The sequence below is a fragment of the Populus euphratica genome, unplaced genomic scaffold (genome assembly GCF_000495115.2).
Source record: "Populus euphratica unplaced genomic scaffold, PopEup_1.0 scaffold3.1, whole genome shotgun sequence".
Taxonomy (NCBI): Eukaryota; Viridiplantae; Streptophyta; class Magnoliopsida; order Malpighiales; family Salicaceae; genus Populus; species Populus euphratica.
In genome coordinates this window covers 4,452,819-4,472,086 of record NW_011499847.1, presented here as the reverse complement: position 1 = coordinate 4,472,086, position 19,268 = coordinate 4,452,819, and the positions used below count along the sequence as shown (strand labels likewise).

Here is a 19,268-nt window from a genome sequence, read left to right as displayed (position 1 = left end):
TTCCTACTACAACCAAACAATAAATTAAATAAGCTAGACTCCAAGGATCAAAGTCTGCTAGAACAAAGAACAAGAAAAATAACCTAAAAAAAAAAAACATTTTAAAAAAATTGTAAAGCAACAAGAAAGTTACAAAAAGTAAATATATAAGCGCACACACACACACTCGAAAAGAACTGGAAGTTGCTTATATAATAGAGTAACAGATGGAGAAAGAGCGTAAACGTGTAGTGTCCACTGAAAGCAATAACCGAAAAGCTTCCTGTCATTCACTCTTCGTCTTCACGCGGTATCTCTTTTCTTTTTGAATGAAAAAAAGGGCCATATATTTATTTCCACAGAAACAGAGAAAGCCAATAAGGGAAAGGCAAAAAAGACACCACCACAAAATTCTAGAACCAACGAAACAAAGAACAACGAGAACGGGAGCATTCGAAGTTGTTAAAGCAGATGATGTTGAGATCGTGGTACAGACCATTAGAGAGGTGTTTTGGTCGGGTAGCAGGTGGTGGCGGCGGTGATGGATTGATGTGGCATGCTGATTTAAAACAACATGCGTCTGGTGATTATTCAATTGCGGTTGTTCAAGCTAATTCTAATTTAGAAGATCAAAGTCAGGTTCTTACGTCCTCCTCCGCTACTTTTGTTGGTGTTTATGATGGTCATGGCGGTCCTGAAGCTTCCCGATTTGTCAATAAACATTTGTTTCCTTACATGCATAGTGAGAATTCTCTCCTCTCTCTCTCTCCCCTCTTGTTTTTTTTTTTTCTTTAGTTTGTTTTGTTTTTTGTCTTAATTAGTTGTTTTCTTGATTGTAATGATCATGATCATGGTGATTATCTTAAACCCTGAATTTATTTGTGGTTTTGGTTTCTTAATCTATTGGTCCTGTGGTTAAGGACTCAAGGTCCAGTCTTTGTGTGTTTGAGTTTGAATTCCCAAACCCCATATCACAAATTATAGAAAGGAAAGAGAGTTTTTTATTATTATTATTATTAATCATACGTTATCTTATTCTTCATTTTTTACTATCTTTTCTTTGGTCACCTAACCCTTGTTCGCGCTAGAGCAATAGTATGTATTAATATCTTTTCCATTTCAATAGAATGAATCTCGATATGAGAGGCTGGAGTTTGCTTTTGTGGGTTTACTTATGTTAGTGTTAGGGTGACAAGTTGTAGAAAACCTTCAAAGTTTCTGGCTTTATTGAATTGGAGCTTTGTTTGTTTGTGTTTTTATTTGTGGGCCGATTGGAAAAGAAACTAGATAATATGTGATAAGAATAAAAAATTTGGCTGCCTAAGACGTGGACTAAACTGGCCTCTATGCAACAGACTTCTTCGTAATTGTGTCATTCTCTATCTAAGATGTTAGTTTTGATTGCAGAATTTGCTACAGAGCATGGGGGGTTGTCAGCTGACGTGATAAGGAAGGCATTTAATGCAACTGAAGAGGAGTTTTGTCATTTAGTGAAGCGATCATTACCATGGAAGCCACAAATTGCTTCTGCTGGATCATGTTGTTTGGTTGGAGCTATTTCAAATGATGTGTTATATGTTGCGAACCTTGGGGACTCCAGGGTAGTTCTTGGCCGAGGAGTTGATGAGGATAAGAAAAAAAAGGTACTGGCAGAAAGGTTATCAACTGATCACAATGTTGCTGTTGAGGAGGTGAGAAAGGAGGTTCAGGCACTTCATCCTGATGATTCACATATTGTAGTCTATACTCGTGGAGTTTGGAGGATTAAGGGCATTATACAGGTAAAATGGCTTCTTGTTGCTGAGCAGCTGTTCTTCTTGTTCCTGTTTTTGCTTGTTAGTTATGAGAATTCGGCTAATTGGGTATTGTTTGTTTGTGGCATTATACATTCATTCATTTAGGTGCCAAATATTTTTCTTCATCCTCTTGATTGTCTTGCAATGTCTTGCCAGGTTTGTTTTGAGTTACTTGGATAACCTTTGTCTTAAAAACACTATTTTGTAGTGTGTTTGACATAAAGTAATTGGTCTGAAGATGGATCAATTCTGAAGGCATCCAATTTTATGTTCGGTTCTCTTATCTTTATCTTTTGCTTTTGCTTTATGATAGGCATCTGTCTATGATGGAAACACTATAGTTAAAGTTGGCCTGGGGGTTACATTCATGATTCATACCCTTCCAGGAATCTTATGCTCTGCCTCCTGGTCTACCATTTCATGCAATCAAGTGAAGCAGTATGTCTTCTGATGCATGAGAGGTAAATGAAAACCCCTGAGGCCTAACAAGAATGCTTATGTAATTACCGGAAGTCTTGATCCTTTTTTCCCCCCTTCTATTTAACTTATCCGGAGACTAGAAACATCATAGTGTGATCTTCTGGTTGATGAACTGAACCATTGTGTTCATGTGTTACCTGGCTCCCTGAAGTTTTGGAGCTGATTTACTATCTTAGGCATGTTGTAGAAGAAGGTGGAATGAACCTTCCCTGTTTCCCTTTTCCCTTTTCAGGTATCTAGATCCATTGGTGATGTGTATCTGAAGAAACCAGAGATTAACAGGGACCCAATTTTTCAGCAGTTTGGGAACCCTATTCCTTTGAAACGGCCAGTAATGAATCCAGAACCTTCCATTCTCATTAGAAAGTTGAGGTCAGAAGACTTGTTCCTGATCTTCGCTTCAGATGGTCTTTGGGAACAATTGACCGATGAAGCAGCTGTGGAGATTGTTTTCAAAAACCCAAGAGCTGTAAGTGCCTGTCTTTGACTTAGATGTTTCATTTACTTTTTCTTGCAACTCTTATTGATATTTAAATCCTGGACCTAATTTATACTCTGAGGTTAGGCAAGTTAGGTTTTGATGGGATCCTTGGGAATGAAAATTGAATTTCTTTTTCATAAAACAAGCTTCATTGAACCCATGAGAATGTGAGAATTCAGTTTCATCCATCCGTAGCATCTAAATGCACCGTATTTCTGCTGAACATGGACATTGTTTTGGAAATAGGATATTCCTGACATCTGAACTTTTAAGCAAATGCATTGGTAAACAAACTAGATGTCATGGATGTTCACTTGTCTGGAGTTATTACTGCCTGTCCAAATTTTGTTGCTTGCTTGACAATTCTCTGGGCTGTCTTGACACCTGCAGGGGATTGCTAAGAGATTGGTGAGAGCTGCTATTCAGGAGGCTGCAAAGAAAAGAGAGATGAGATATAATGACATAAAGAAAATAAAAAAGGGAACGCGGCGGCATTTTCATGATGATATCACCGTGATTGTAATTTATCTTCATCACCAAAAAGGTTCCTCCAATGGTCGACTAAAGAATAATGTTGTTGGCTGCACCAGTGCTCCAGTCGACATTTTCTCCCTTAATGCAGATCAAGCAGAGGTGGACTTGCTTCAAACAATTTCTTGAACAAGGAAAACCCCTCTGAAGGGGTAACGCTGACTTCTTGATTTCAAGGTATATTATAGGAGAATACATTTTATGTAGATGAAGTTATAGCGGGTTCTGGTGTGAGCCTTTTCCAAGTAAATATACAACTATACTTGTTTCATTCTATCAATGACTGGTTAATTTTTCAGAAATTGTAGCACCAATTTTGTGCCTCTTTTGTTATCCAAATTTTAGAAATTACAGGTCATCATTGATTATTTTTGGGCTTGTAAAATCTGATAGTTCCGGTAGCCAAGGGTCCAAGGCCATTTTTAGGGTATAAATTGCACTGCACTTGCCTTATTAAAAGCCTCTGACTTCAAGCACTGGCCATTCTTGAACCGTTGCCCATTAGCAGCACGTGAGCTGAGTTAAGAAGTCATTTCATGAGCCTCCCTGCCCAGCGCACAGCATATATTTGTCAGTTGCTTCTTCCTTCGTAGCTCAAACCTAAACGATGCACTACTTTCACACGAGGAAAGAACTTCAAAGTCCTCCATAATAGGAAGAAAAAACTACCTCGATGTTAAAAATTGCCGAATTTGAGTTGAATTGAAGAACAAAAACAAGCACATCCGTGATTTTAGAGCAATATGCAAACGCAGACAAGTCACCCCTGCATCCATGTAGATGGCAATGCGTAAGAATCCATGTAGATGGCAATGCGTAAGAAAGGAGATTGAACTCTAGAATCCATGTAGTTGGCAATGTGTAAGAAAGGAGATTGAAATCTGAGGGATGTAGTTTAATTGGTTAGTTTTTAAATTTGTTTTTTAAAAATTATTAATTCAAGGTTTATAAACTTCAAAACCACTAAAAAATTTACATGAATATCTATGTCAATTAAATAAAAAGGGAGGGGGGGTTGTGAGGACTCACTCAAGCATGGCTCCTTGCAACAATCAAAACGATCGGATTGGCCTTAGCTTCAGGCTTTAGGTCCCATTGATGATTAATGAGAGGATATGATGATCACAAAAATGTAATATACATGAATGATATTAAGATAAATAACATAAAAAGTTTTTAAACATAAACAAGAAAAAAGAAAAGAATAGAAGGATATAGGAAAGCTTTAACCCTTGCGAGACCATGATGCATCCATCGTTATTTTTGCTTTGCCCAACTTTGCATCCTTGATTGGGAGGATTTGAGGTTCTTGAAAATAAAATAAAAAATATTAGAAAAACTCCTTGTACTGTAGAGAAACAGTGATGGCGGCTGAATTGCTTGGTGGAGCTGATGTTGGAGCAGTGTTTGGTGAGCTCCTAGAAGGACTCTTGAATGAGATAAACAAAGCCGCGTTCAAGACGAGACTGAGGCAAACAGGAAAAACTCTACAATCCAACAGTCCAATTTTACAAGACATGGAAAAGTTGAATCAAGCATTCAATCGTACAAATGAAGAGACAGAAACAATAACAAAAGTAATCAGGAAAGGCAAGACGCTTGTTTTTGCATGCTCAAAAACTCGTAGGTATAATTGTTGGAGAAGGCAGAAATACACAGACAAGCACGTCAAGTTACAAGAATCAGCGCCCAAGGCCCCAAGTTATTCTTTCAAACTGTTATGCCAAAGCAAACAGTAGGGGACAGTAGAAATCTGTCGGGGCTAAGAGGCCACCAGCTCAAGTTCAAATGAAATATTGATGGGCTTGTTGTCTCATGTACAATCCCGGAGTCTCCATTGCTGTGCTATCAGCTCCTCCAGGCAAAGAAAAAAACAACATCGACAAAACTACTTTGTCATGTGTTATGCGAATGCTTTCCTTTTTATGTAATAATCTCTTCTAGTTTTTACTAGCAACTCTCTCGTATAGTTTTCGGTCTTTGAACAGAAAATTCAAGGATAAACATCTTTTATATCGCTGTGTAGGAGAAAAAAGAAGGCATTATATAGGCATTATTTAATTATAAAAAATATTGTTTTAATGATTTTTTTAAGAAAAATATTTAAAAAACAATATCAATCAAGAACGTGACACCTTCAAAGCATAAGCCATGATTACAGCATCGAGTTATTGAAAATATATGTAACCTGGTCGTATGAGCAAAGACGCAAAATTAGGAGAAGCCATAATGATAAAGGTATTAAATTAATATAAATGAGTCAATTAGACCTCCTCCTTTTTTATAACAAAAATAAAATTAATTTAAAAGATATACATAGTAAAATGTGAATTGTGCGTTTTGTGAGACACATGTCAGGTTAGAATGGTATTTTGCATTACTGTTCAGCCGTATTTTAAAAAAAAATTAACTTTAAATTAATTTTTTATTTTTTTATATTGTAAAGAAAAATAGAAAATTATGCAGATAAATAGAAGGATGAGAAAAAGGATATTAATGATGATATAATAATATCAAAAATAAATTAAAAATTAAAAAAAATATTATTTTAATATATTTCTAAATTTAAAACAATTTTAAAAATAACTCTCTTTTAAATATACAAAATTAATTAGAAAATGCAAGGAGAAATTAGACCCGGTGAGCTCATAAAGCCCATTTGTTACCGGGCTCAAGAGTGAAGACTTTCGAAACGAGCAAGGGATAGGAGGCCGAAACAAAGCCTAAAAAAACTCACTATCACAGAGAAAGTGAACCCGTTGAGGTTGAGCTCATAAACTCGAAATTTCTTTTCTTGTCCTTAGAACAAGACTTGAAATTTCAGAAACAGACACTCAAGATAAATGGGAATCAGTGGAGACCCTCGAACATTCAGGTAGGTTTTATTGCAAAATTAAGGAAGAAGGAATGAGTGCAAGTAGTTTGGTTGCAGATACAGTTTGGAAAACCATTGAATCAACCCAATCAGGTCATCTCTTTCTATATCTCATGCTTTTTAATATTTAGTTATTAAAGTCTTTTAAACCCACCTTCTATTAAATGACGTTTAGTGTCTTTTTTTTTTTCCGTGGCTAATGTAAATGGTGGCAGTGACTGAGGAGCAGCTTTCAATGTGAGTAGCATATAAAATAGTCACTTTCCAATTTCCTAGCTTTCTTTTGATCAAGTTAGTATTGATTTGTAAAATGTTGTAAATGGGTTGATTGATTTTGGGCCTTTTCTTCGTGTGTGTTGTTTGGGTTAAATGTAGCTTGCATTTCTTGTTTGGTAAGAATCTTGAGAGGGCAACAAAGATAGTGGACCAGAGAGGTGTCAAAAAGATCTCTGGTCAGCCCAGCGGTCGTTCCATCTTTCAGGTTCAATTCTATTCTTTGCTATGCATTGTACTTTAGACTTCAAATTTTTGCACATGGTTGTTCGAGTTTGGATCTAGGGCCTAATTCGGGTTTTAAAATGCAAATAAAATTGGTTTAGGTTGAATTGTTTTGTGATAAAATGGCGGGGTGATAAGCTAGGAACTTCAGTTTAAATGGAATATCTGATGAGTTTGACTGTTTTGGTGTAAATTTATAAATAGGAATGTTTGAGCAATTTAGTTTGGATTAGCTTACTAAAGAAAGGCTCGAAGATTAAAAGAGTGCAATTAAGGTTCTCCCTATTTGAGAATAGCTGTAAAATTTTAGGATCAATCATTTAAGAACTGATTTGGCAAATGGGTTTGAGGCGAAATTGGATTATGCTGAAGAAACTTGGTAGTTAACACTGTGAACAAATTGTTAAATATGTTTCGTTTAAAAAGATAGAAGTAAAGATTAAGATTTGATCATTTAAGAACTCATTTGTTAAAATAATTTCTTGTTTGCTGATGTTGTTAGGTGGTGGGAGAATCACGGAGGAAGGAGGAGTATTTCTGTTTTCCTGAACACTATTGTGCCTGTTATTCATTTTTTTATGACATTGTCAACAGAGGAGAACAACTTTGTGTAAGATTTCTTTTTTTTTTATCATTTTAGTTTGTTGAAACCACTTTTCTATAATGTTTTATGATCAACTCTTTCATTTCTTGAATCCATTTCAGTGTAAGCATCAATTAGCTGCAAGACTTGCAGCAGCATTAGGAGCATTCATTGATGTTAAAGTGTCCGATGAGCAACTGGCTCTCTTACTCATCAAACTATAACATGTGGAGATGGAAGGGATCTGACTATAAAAAAGAAGAGGTAATGTCCAAGAGAATTGTAGCAAAAGTTTTATTAATTTCGTAGGCTTCTGACTTTGGAAGCAACTACCAGCAATGAAATTCTACAACTACTTCCAGGAGATGAAATAATACATCACTAATTCGGTTGAGCTTTGCAACTTACTGTACCTCAAAATCTTTAAGAATTCCATAATCAGGTCTACTTCTCAACAAGCGATGCAATATTAGCTTTGATCCTTTACTGATGCAACGATGGCCATACTCGGAACTCTGGCTCTGGTGCTGCAAACGATTATGTACATTTCAGTCAAGACCAAACAGGCTTTAGTATAATTTAGATTTAGGAGACTCCGGCACCACATTTCATTTCATTTTGATCTTGATTTATAGAAAGTGCCATTCCCCGTTGGCATTCATGGATTACATTAAATTTTTGTCATTCTTGTGTTGTCATTGTAAACTCAAGAATCTAACTTGTTTCCACGGTTTGATCTTTTGGTAATATTTGCACCTTGGCTAGAAATGATGCTTAAAATATCTTAAATGTTGCATGCTATCAGGTGCAATCCTAAAAAGGACAACCATTGAACTTGCACGGTGTTTATGCCCCACCAATGTTGTTTTATACTTCGTAGTTGTTGTTCTATTGCATACAATAGATCTTCACATCTTTAGTCATGTTGAGTTTCTTTTTCTTTCATTTTCATTAGATTAGATGTTCATGAAAAATGCAATGCACAGTGAATCATCAATGCTATTAATGAACGGATCAATTTTACATGTTAAGCAAATAATGTCTAGCCCCGCTTTGAAAATTGTCTCAAAAGCATCACTAATCAGAGACGATTTGAATCGCTGATGTTATCCATGAACAGTTCAATGTTACATGTTCAGCAGATGTGTAAAAACGCCACATTTGAAATTGTCCCAAATGCATGCTAATGCCAGTTGATTTGAATTGTGTTAGTGATCTGTTGTCTCGGTAGTTCAATGTTACATGTTCTCCAATCATGTAACCCAAAGAGCTATTTCAACATTTCAGCCTTCCTGTGGCGTGAGAAGTAAACGATGGGGTTTGTTGGGAATGGAATGAACCAGGTCTAGACGCTAACCTGGTAAATGGGTACAAAATTGCTGACCGAGAAGAATCTACTTGGTCGTTGTTTCCTGCAACCCCACAATAGAAAAATAACTGGATTACAAGCTTGCAAAACATTATGAAAATGTCGTCTTCTCATCACGTTCTCAAAAAGTGGTGTAACCTGGAAGGCTTACAAAATGTTGGGATGAACATCCTTTGAGGATTTCTGAAAATGCTTAGCAAAGGCTCTAAATCCCTTTTCCCATTGAACTGCATCTCCCTTGTCTCATGCTGCTCTTGCTTTGCCTGTATTTTGATGGCTAAAGTGCCAAGTAACACTGCTCGCTCATCAGTATGTCCATTAAGACAACAAGAAGAAGGATTAAAGTTGCGACAGCAGCTAAAAATAACCACCAACTAGGATCTGTTTCAGGAAACTAGAGCTTCTAAATGAACTAGTGCTACTGGAAACATCAATGCAAGCCCCTCATACTTGCCTATCGTGGCGTAAGCACTCAGAGTCCTCGCCATATTCAACAAACAAGCCGGCGAAAACCCAAATATAGCTCCACGCCTATGAACAGACTATTTCAAACCCCCCCTTCCTCTGAACCTTATTAAACAAAACATCCTTTGATAAAAACTCAATGAATTTAGCCTTGGAAGATCCTCATGTAATGGAGGGTCATAAGAGCTGAACCTTAAACAAGACTCAAAAGAACCCAAATCATGCTCGCGTCCTGTTTGCAAGCGAATGTGCTGCAAGTTTGGAGTGTTAGGGATTACAGCTTTAAGCACGTTATGTAAAATGGTGTTGTTAAAAATGCAGTTTTCAGCTTCTGTAGACTTGCTAGCCCAGGCAACGTAAAAGATGTGGGTTACATCTGTGAGTTTTGAGAGCTTTTCAATGGGTTTATGCATCGTTCAAGACATCACATCGGATTTGGAGGTATTTAATTTGGTGATCGGATTGCCAGATTGGCCGTGGACGGCGTGCAACTCCTTAAACTTTCCAGGGCCCACCCGGGGTGCCTGCAAGAGGGAGGATCCCGGCCAAGCTGCTGCTTACAATGCCTGTGGCACCTATTATGAGGGCCACGCTTTGGTACTTTGGTGGTGCATCACCATCCTCTTAAGGTTTGTTCCGTTTTGTTTGATCAAATAAAAATCATTAGCTCACCTATAATTACATAACAGGAAATGGAAAATGAAGAGGAATAAATTGAGTTTTTTTATTAAAAAAAAGTCTTTGCAGCACCTATGGCTCCTGCCCACCACCAACTCATAGTGATTGTGCTTTCTGAATTTGCAAATCAGAGAGAAGGATGGAGAGAAGTGCTTGCAAGAAGAGGGAGATTAGAGAGCCAAAGATGAGCAATTACGTCGTGGAAATGTGTAAAAGGACCTAAAAATTCAGTTTATTTATTGAAACACCTTGTTTATATCATGGTGCTTCTATCCTTGTTATTGGGGTTTTGGTAATTAGGCATTTTGTTTACCTTGCACGCTTTATTAGTTCATTGTCACATTGAAAGGTAAACCGTAGAAAAAAGGGTGTTCTGACAACTGTTTTCTGGTGTTTGGAGCGTAAATCATCATTGTCAGCCTAACGTGATCCCTAGGGTTCTTATAATAACTAAACCATAGAGATGGAACTAATACCATTATGGCTTGTCTGGACTCATACTTGATATAACAAGGCTATGAAATCGACAGCCACATCAGATTATTGCGTCTCTGAAGATAGGAGCTAATTTGAGTTGCGGAGGACGCCATTCATATGAGCAGGCAGTGGAACCAGAGGTGAGAAAAAAACTGATAAATCAATTAATATGAGAAAATAAAAAAGATAACTGAAAAAATTAAATTAAAAAAACTGAATTAACTAATTAAAAATCATAAAAAAAATTTCGATTTAATTCAGTTTTAATTTTTAAAATCTAAAACTAATTAAACTAAACCGAACTGATTTAATCAGCCAACACTTAAAAAAATCAACTATAAATACAATGTTTTCTAACTCAAGAGTCATAATCAGCCATCAACCGCCCCCCTTCTCTGCGTACTTTCCCTCCCTTTATTCTCACCTTACTCCCTTCTCTACATATCTCTTCATTTATTCTCACTGTAGTCTTTGTTCTGATTTTTCTTCCTTTACTCTCTAGTTTTTAGTCTATGCTTTGATTCCTTTTACTCTCCTTTACTTCTCTCCCTTCTATGTAAACCTAAAGTTATATGCAATAAAGCAGATGATATCATTGAGATATCAAGATGAAACATCACTTTAACAAGTTTCAAGAAATTATTAATGAGTTGACTGCAATGGGTATTAACTTTGATGATGAGATACATGGATTATAGCTTCTTGAAAATTTACCAAACTTACAAGAGATGTTTAGAATGTCATTGACTAACTTAGCCTCTATTGGTGTTTTTCTGGTCACTAATTACCGGTTTCAACTGGTTTGAAAGAGAAAAAACCAAATCAAATAGAATTAAAATTAATCAATCTGAACCGGGTTTTAGTTTGTTTTTTATTCAAAAAATTAAATAAAATTTAATTTAATTATTTATTTTTGTTCAAAACCGGATCGAACTAGAAGTGCTCAGCCCGAAGCAGAACTGTGGATGGATTAGCATTTGTGTTAAAACTTTTTAGCAAAATGAGTGAAATTCACTACTTGATTCAAAATAATGTATTTTATGCTATTTCTATCCAACTCTGAATGACAAGTTAGTATCAGACCTAGGGAGCTGTCATCCGACTATTGTAATGACCAGTTTTAACTTGGAATTTTTAGCGTGCAATCCTTTTAACTCTGAGGTCTAATGCTAAATCATGTCACCAAGGAAGACAGACTCTGTTTCTATGAGCAAATTACTTTTCTCTAGTGAATAACCAAGGAAAAATATAATAGGACCCAGGCCAGCTTGGAAGTTTGAAGTTCAAAATCCTTCGCTTTATGCAGAAAAAATCACAGTAAGAAATGAAATATGGTTTTGGCAAATATTTTAAGCCAGCCATTAAGCAAGTTGTTTGAAGTAGACATGAAACCTACAATGTTGTTCCTAGTAAGGATGAATTTTAAGGACTTGTCATTGATAATACATCAAATAAATTACAGGATGGTGACAAATGTGTGAAGGATTGATTGCTAATGTGCTGATTGAAACTATGTTTTGTCCTCATCACAATTTTAAAAATGTTTAATTAATCGATATATATATCATAGTTTGGCATGAATTTCACTATAAACTCTCTTTTAAAACCTTGGTCATGCTTGAAGCTACTTTTTCAAACTGTAATCATAAAAACTACCGCAACGAAACGAGCCAAACACACAAGAAGTTCAACCGGGAATACAAGGATGACGATAGACAATTACTCCTATATAAGTTTCTCCCCATTAACAACGTTTCTGTTTTTCATAATCATTCTTGAAGATACAACAGTCCAGTGGACCGCTGAAATACTGTTGGCTTTCATGTTTCTGGTTTCGAGTATAACTGAGCTTCACAAAACTAACAAATGGAGTTCAAAAGCCACATTGTCGTATCTTTAGGGCATAGCTATTCATTAACTCGGCATTTATATATAGCTTTTTACTTTTTGTTACACCTACAATATATACATTGTACACACCTTTAGCAACTTTCAGTATATATCGCCAGAAGCGAGAACTTTATGTAAGATCACGTATCATCAGCTACGAAATGGCCAATTAGCAACTCTCCTGGACAAACCATTCATTCTTCCTTCTTTCTTTACCACATAGTTCGAAGCTCAAGAACCTAACAACATTACATGAAAAATCACATCTTAGCAATGAAAATTAAAGGCCACCTTTCCAATGACAGTAAAATTTTGTCAAAATAAATAACTCCTCATACTCAGGAAAAGGAGGTAAGATAGGGTAAAGCCAGGAAATGCTTTGGCAAGAGATTCAAAACTAAGTTCAACTAACAAAACAATACTTATAATCTACATGGCCCATAAGAACAAAATGAGGATATCCATCCCATCCATAGTTACAGAGAAACAATTTTCTTCTCAAGTAAATATAATAAAAATGCCTTCTTCTTGTACATTAAGAGAATCAAATCATTAATCACGATGATGACATGTTGCAGAGAGAATTTTCAAAATTTTGATTCTCATAACCACCAAATGCTAATGGTACAAAATGATTCACATTTGATAGACGTACTCATACCTTGAAGTCAATAACTCCCCTTTCCCCTTCTTTTCATGTCTTGTCTGGATCCAAGCACCGCCCTCCAAATAGATGTGTTCCTGGGTGCTTGCATCTCTTCAGCCTCCAGGAAACATTAGGAAGCTTTTGCTGGATCATCCATATTAACCACATCTTCATGCCTAATCAAAACATGAGACAGATAAGAAAGGGATTGCCTATGACCATTTGGTTAAACGTTCTAATAACCTGCACTCTTCCTCCCTGGAAATGTGTGGATCAAGCTCATGAAGGCTGCTTATGAACTTGTTTGCATCATCCCGGAGATTAAGTTTACAGTATCCATCAATGATTGAGTTGTATGTATTCTGGTTCGGTTTACATCCATGCTTGATCATGTAGCAAACAACATCAATAGCCTCCTCAAACATTGAATCAGCTGCGTAACTTGCAACAAAAGTATTATATGTGATTACATCTGGAATAAGCCCAGATTCTCTCATTTCTGAGAATATATGTGAAGCCTCTTTCATCCGCCCATTTCGACAATATGCAAAAATAACAGTGTTGTATGAAATTATATCTGGTTTTATTCCCTTTGCAAGGATTTCTTTTAAAACTTCTTCTGACCTCTCAAAGTTCTCTGATTGGCTGTGCATGTACATCAAACTATTGTAAGTTGCCATGCTAGGAGTGAACCCACTCTCTTTCATGAAGTTCAAGATCTCATTTGTTTTCGTAACCATCTGCCTCCTGCCGTAAATAGCAATCATGGCATTCAGAGTACTCAAGTCAGGTGAAAAGCCTTTTCTCTTCAACTCCAGGAATGCACGCTCAGCTTCTAATAGGAGGTCACATTTACTATTAACTAAAACAAGGGTCTTCAAGAGCACAACATGAGGTTCAATTACACCAGAGCATATCTCCTCCGCAAGAGCAAGCATCCGTCCAATCTCCTTGCCATTGGCATAAGCATGAAGCAAAGAACAGTATGTCAGTTCATTGGGCTTGCACATGCCATCTTGCATTTCAGCAAGTATTTTCTCTGACTGTTCCCATAGCCCTCCTCGAGCTAAAGCTGCCAAAACAGCATTATAGGTGGAAAGATCAGGTGTGATCCCAGCTTCCAGCATTCTCTTGTACATAGCCATGGCTTGGTCAAATGAACCGCACCGACTGTACGCACTGATTAGGGTGTTGTAGGTATCCCTCTCTGGTACAAAGCCAACCCTCTTCATCTCCTTGAAAACTCCAGACACTTCTGAGTCCATCCCATTTTGCCCAAACACTGCTAGAAGGGTATTCCAGGTAACAATATCTGGTACACAGCAGCAAATTTTGATCTCCTCAAAAACCTTCATCATTTCTGCAAACTTTCCCCTGTTACCATGCATCTTAATCAAGGCATTGAAAGTACAAATATTAGGTTTGCAACCTGCAGTTCTGATTTCCTCAAAAACCCTCATTGCAGACTCATCCTTACCAGTCCTCACAAATCCTGACAACATTGCAGTGTAAGTAAAAACATCCAGTTTAATCCCTCTTTCAACCATCTGGTTTTTAAGCTCCATTGCTTCTTCCAACATACCATCCCTTGCATAAGCAGATATCAACGAATTATATGTCACAATGCTTGGTGAACATCCATTGACCTCCATTTCTCTTAATACCTCAATCGCCTCCTTAATCTGCCTAGACTTCCCATAAACATCCAATAAAGTATTATAAGTGACCTTATCAGGCACAAACCCCATCGATTTCATATCCTCAAAAACCGCAGCAGCTTCTTTATACAAAGATCCTCGTCTACAACAAGTTATCAGCGTATTATATGTATACTCATCCGGCAGAATCCCAGCATTCTTCATTCCCTCAAACAGACCTATAATCTTGTTCCATGGCATACCCATTTTTCCATACACATTCAGAATCACATTATAAGTAATCAAAGTTGGTTTGCACCCTTCTTCCTCCATCTTCTTAAAAACCATCACAGCTTCCCTATACCTCCCATTACTAACACAAGCAGTTATTAAAGATGTATACGCATAAACATCAAGTTCAAACCCATCTTTATGCAAATTATTCAACAAAGATGCTGCCACCGAAACTTTTCCTTCTTTACCAAGCATATTAATAATCACAGCCACAGCTGAATTACTCAAGACAGATTCACAATCATTCCTATTCTTAAACCACTCAAACACACTCATAGCCAGGTCACTTTTTTTATAAAACCCTAAACCCTTAATCATACCCAAAACATCATTACTTAACCTCTCCTTACCACGACTACTTAAACTGAACTCTTCTCTATAATAATCAAATAAAAGACTCAAGATTTTATCTAATTCACTGGTTTCGAAAGAAGGGTCATTTAAAGAATCTAGAACTCGCTGACCTTGAAGGGAGAGACGACGGTGGGTCCAGGGTTTGCCACGGTTAGGGTCACGGGCCTTGCCAATTCGGGTTCGGTTTCTTGGGATAGGAAATGGATCAGGTTGGGTTTGCGGGTTGGTGGGTTTGGAAAGATTGGGGTTTTGCTTGAAAAGGAAGCCCTGCGTAGGTGGGGTGCCATGTTGTGGTGGTGGTCGTGAAGTGGGTGTTGTTAGTTTTTTCTGTTGTTGGTGGAGGTGAGATTGGAGAGGCGGTAAGAGTTTTGTTGGGGGTGGGTCTGTGATGAGAAGAGGGAGAGCTAGTTTCTCTGTCATTTTTTAGAGTGAGAGGCTTTGAGAGGGCTATGGGCGGGTTTAAGGATTATAAAAGTTGACTTAAGAAAGTGAGGGTGGTTTCTTTAGTTGGGTTTGTGTGGTGTTTTGACTTAAGAAAGAAGAGATTTGAGAGGGGAGGAGGGTTTCAATCCTACGTGGTGAGTGAGTAATGGAGACTGCCATGGTAGCAGACAAGAATCTCTGGCGAACAGATAGAGCTTGCCATGTCAGCTAAGGTGACTCTCTGCTTCGTAGGAGTGAAGAAATGGACGAAGAACTAAACATTATGATTGAAATTTTCTAGGGAGTTGAAAGAGGAATAGTTGCGGATTAAAATAAATTAATTAAAAAAATATGAGTTTGTTTAATATTGATTTGATAAATTTTTTTATGTAAAATAAATAAAAATATATTATTTTGATATAAACAAAATTCATATTTAAAATATAATTATATATAGAATCCATATAAAAAACAAAAATTATTTGAAGCTACCATAATATCAAACTCTCCACGGGAATTTCGAGTTTAAAAGTCTCTCTCCAATCTTGCGGAGTTCAAAAGCCGTACATGTGGTGATATGGAATTCGCTGATCTAATTTGTGTTTTCCGTTGCAGGAATGACAACGCAAAGATTCCATAGAACATTAGAAGACCCAGGATCGAGGATTAGATTAGAACGGCGTTCCATTCTTTCTTGTTTCTGCAACCTAATATTCTTCAATAAAGTTCACTTTTCTGCTATTACTAGTTTTTGCCCTCACGCACTCCCATTCTGGGGGAGTTCTGTGCAAGAACTCGTTATGAGTCCAACTCCAGGGGCCTTTCCAGAGACGCTCACTTGCCAAAAATCATTTGAACAACTCCAGTTCGTAATTAAGGTAGGCAAGTGCAGGCAAGGGGCGGCTTAATACGACTGCTGCCATGATCATTTGAGATAAGTTTTTCTGTTAGATCAAAACTATCTAAAATCATACGAAGAGCATGTTTTATGCAGCCTGCACCCAATATGAAAATATTGCCAGAACCACAACCGCATACAAGATTCAATCAAAATTTGAGATTCATCAACAGAAGCATAAACTGGCAGAAAGTTATAATATCATCTTGAAAATCGTACTATTTAAGGGATCCATAAGCAAAATTCTAAACAAAGCTAGTTCTGCACGTAAGTACTGCTAATTAAGACCAAAAACACAAGCTGCCGAAAGCACCAGGCATAATTTTGACTATTATCATCAACAAAAAAGACAGCCCTGCCACGGGAAAGATGACCATGAAGACTGGATCCATTATCTTGAACTTCATTTGAGGAAATGAGGACTAATCAACCCAGCAATCTCAAGAAATCCAACCTGGTCTCTACCAGCAAATATCTTCTTCAACTTCTCGTCACAAATTATGTTCTTCTTGTTACTAGGGTCCTAAAAACACACAGCAAGTCCAGTCAGCTCCAAATTAATGAGATAACCATATATGCGTACACCATGGATGTTCTATGCAATGGCTCAGAAACAGCTAGAAAAACAAACACCAGATTCATGCAAACATGACGAACTAGAGGAGCAATAATACTGCATTTCAAGAAAAGAGTTAGCACCAAATTAGTAAATACACCATGCAACAAATAAAGGGAAGTGACCGCACCAGCAGATGGACTAGCAAATGTTCTAAAGGGTGAAGTAAAACGATAATTAAGTGAACATTCTATCCATTACTCAAACACCAATCATGCTTTTTGTTTCAACCAAATTCTTCAGCTGGAAGCTAACCCTAATAGTGAAGAACGATAGCTGCTAGGAAATGACAAGCCAACAGCCAGTTAGTCACAATTTTGTAAGCGCTGCCTCGCATTTTTCAGGTTAATAAAATCCAGTACCTCTAATTAAGCCACATTCATATAAACATACTGCATGTGGTCATATCAACAAAGCAGTGCATACCACATTCATGTATTACAAATTTGAAATTATTCTGAATTGTTTCTCAAACTTGAACTACCTACAAAATCATGTCTCAGCCCAAATTCTATATAAAATCATGCCTCAACCAAAATTCTAGTGATGAAATCTATCCCTAACATGAGAGACACCTTGTTCATACATCAACGAATTCACAGCAATAATGATCAGGCCATGCAAGAATAAAAAACTACATCGAACAAACATATCCAAGTATAACTCCATTCAATTACATGAGCAGCAAACAAACAATACCCAAGAACCCACAATTATCCAGCAGCCTCATAACATTATCCAAAACCCAGAAAAGAAACAACGCATAAAACATATTACATTTTCAGAACTAAAATACAATAACAGCATAACCCACACTTAAAAACCTCGTAAAAGTAAAAAAATAACAACAACAACAACAACAGAACTGGAACATTTCGCTGACACCAGCACAACCTTATCCACAAACATGACTGTCTCCAGCTAATCAATTAAATAATCAACTGCATGAAAACCCATGAATAAAAATAACCACATTTTACCGTCCCAAAACAACCTTATCCAAACGTTTAACTAAAAATTAAGCACAGGAAATGACAGGAACCCAAGATTTTAGAACAAAATGTCGACTTCTGACAAAAATTATACCTGAAGATTGTGCTCCTTGATATGGGCCCATATAATCTTGAGAACCTGGGTACGAGAGACCTCGGGAGCACCAACAAAGTCCGCCATTTCAGGTGAGACTCGCCTCGGCTTCATTATGCCGCGTGGAGCACGGTTTCCGGTCGATGCCGTGGCGCAAGTAACTACAGTACTCCGCGCCATGCGCGGGTTTGCGGGAGGCGCAGCCAGAATCCTGAGAGGAGGAGTGGATGTAGGAGAAGGAAACTTGAGAAGTGGCACCGTTTCGGTGGATAAGAAAGTAGAGAAAATCCCTGAAGAAATTGCCATTTGAAAAAGGAAAAAATCGAGAATTTTGTGTTTCTGAGAGAGGGAGAGGGTTTTGAAGTAGCTTGTTTTTTTTTTTTCCTTTTAAATTTTGGTGTTTCGAGAGAATGCGAAGAGAGATAAGGGTTTTTTGGGTTTTGTGTGAGTGAGGAACACAGAATTTGTCTGATCCCGCCTTAATCCTGGCGTGCTATTCTTTAACTTTTTCACGATTTTTTAAATACTTGAATGCCCCTGCCTGGGTCAAGCACTATAGAAAAAACAGATCGTTCGATTTTTGTTGGGTCAAGAGTGTCCTGGTGTGGTGATATGACAGAGACAGACATCCACCAGAAATTTGGGCAGTTTGAGGATGGGGATGGAGGAGTTGGGCTGGGCTAAAGGAGAAATAGAAAAGGCCAATATATATACAATGGTAGACCTGGGAATAAGTAGTGGATCTGGGTTTCAGAATTAGGTTTTAGCTTTCATTTCATTCTCTGACATGGGCTTTAGGTGACGGAGGTGTGGTTGAGGGTTTTGGCGAAGGTAAGGTGTGCCTCCTGCAAACTCCATGATGCACATGTTCCAACATCTAACATTTCACGACAAGAGACAGAGACAACAACGGTGATAGAGTCTCGCGGTCAAATTAACTACTTACACATTGACATGCACAGAGATACCGTGTAAAATTACCCAATATTCTTTTGTATTTCTTTTCTTTTCCTTATAATGATACTAGCAGGGGCGGAGAGGGGGGCTGGCCGGCCCTGCAAAGAAAATTTTATTCCAGTCCTTTTCTTGGTAATATCTATATTTTTAATCTAAATAATAAAACAACTAATATTTTAACTCTTTTTAATTTTATTTTCTGGTCCCTCGTGAAATTTCATTATGTAATAATTATTCGTTAACCCTACTTAGACA

The 19,268-nt window shown here is 37.3% G+C and overlaps 4 protein-coding genes and 1 pseudogene across 6 annotated transcripts; 2 read left to right on the top strand and 3 right to left on the bottom strand.

Moving 5' to 3' along the window:
* Positions 1-190: 190 nt before the first annotated feature.
* Positions 191-3,635, top strand: LOC105108849 (probable protein phosphatase 2C 63). The gene is made up of 4 exons (XM_011003322.1): positions 191-721; positions 1,387-1,760; positions 2,488-2,724; positions 3,127-3,635. The coding sequence occupies exons 1-4, from the start codon at positions 451-453 to the stop codon at positions 3,394-3,396; spliced, it is 1,152 nt and encodes a 383-aa protein (XP_011001624.1). The 5' UTR covers positions 191-450; the 3' UTR covers positions 3,397-3,635.
* A 2,348-nt stretch (positions 3,636-5,983) lies between these two features.
* SSN2 (zinc finger SWIM domain protein) lies at positions 5,984-8,529 on the top strand. Of its 3 annotated transcripts, none has more exons than XM_011003310.1 (6): positions 5,984-6,235; positions 6,358-6,379; positions 6,518-6,623; positions 7,143-7,250; positions 7,346-7,487; positions 8,511-8,529. In XM_011003310.1, exons 1-5 carry the CDS (start codon positions 6,175-6,177, stop codon positions 7,445-7,447), a joined length of 399 nt encoding a protein of 132 aa, XP_011001612.1. In that variant the 5' UTR covers positions 5,984-6,174; the 3' UTR covers positions 7,448-7,487; positions 8,511-8,529. The 3 variants fall into 3 exon arrangements, with proteins under 3 accessions (XP_011001612.1, XP_011001606.1, XP_011001599.1); XM_011003304.1 differs by lacking the exon at positions 8,511-8,529 and adding an exon at positions 7,652-8,005; XM_011003297.1 differs by lacking the exon at positions 8,511-8,529 and having other exon boundaries at positions 5,985-6,235; positions 7,346-8,005.
* Positions 8,530-8,815: 286 nt separating this feature from the next.
* On the bottom strand, positions 8,816-10,196 carry LOC105108820 (3-oxo-Delta(4,5)-steroid 5-beta-reductase-like; annotated as a pseudogene).
* A 1,728-nt stretch (positions 10,197-11,924) lies between these two features.
* LOC105108812 (pentatricopeptide repeat-containing protein At5g02860-like) lies at positions 11,925-15,725 on the bottom strand. Its single transcript, XM_011003277.1, has 2 exons — positions 12,764-15,725; positions 11,925-12,341 (listed from the first exon to the last, which is right to left on the bottom strand). The coding sequence occupies exon 1, from the start codon at positions 15,451-15,453 to the stop codon at positions 12,961-12,963; it is 2,493 nt and encodes an 830-aa protein (XP_011001579.1). The 5' UTR covers positions 15,454-15,725; the 3' UTR covers positions 11,925-12,341; positions 12,764-12,960.
* A 769-nt stretch (positions 15,726-16,494) lies between these two features.
* LOC105108804 (uncharacterized) lies at positions 16,495-18,569 on the bottom strand. The gene is made up of 2 exons (XM_011003264.1): positions 18,057-18,569; positions 16,495-16,877 (listed from the first exon to the last, which is right to left on the bottom strand). The coding sequence occupies exons 1-2, from the start codon at positions 18,360-18,362 to the stop codon at positions 16,758-16,760; spliced, it is 426 nt and encodes a 141-aa protein (XP_011001566.1). The 5' UTR covers positions 18,363-18,569; the 3' UTR covers positions 16,495-16,757.
* Between the last annotated feature and the right edge of the window lie 699 nt (positions 18,570-19,268).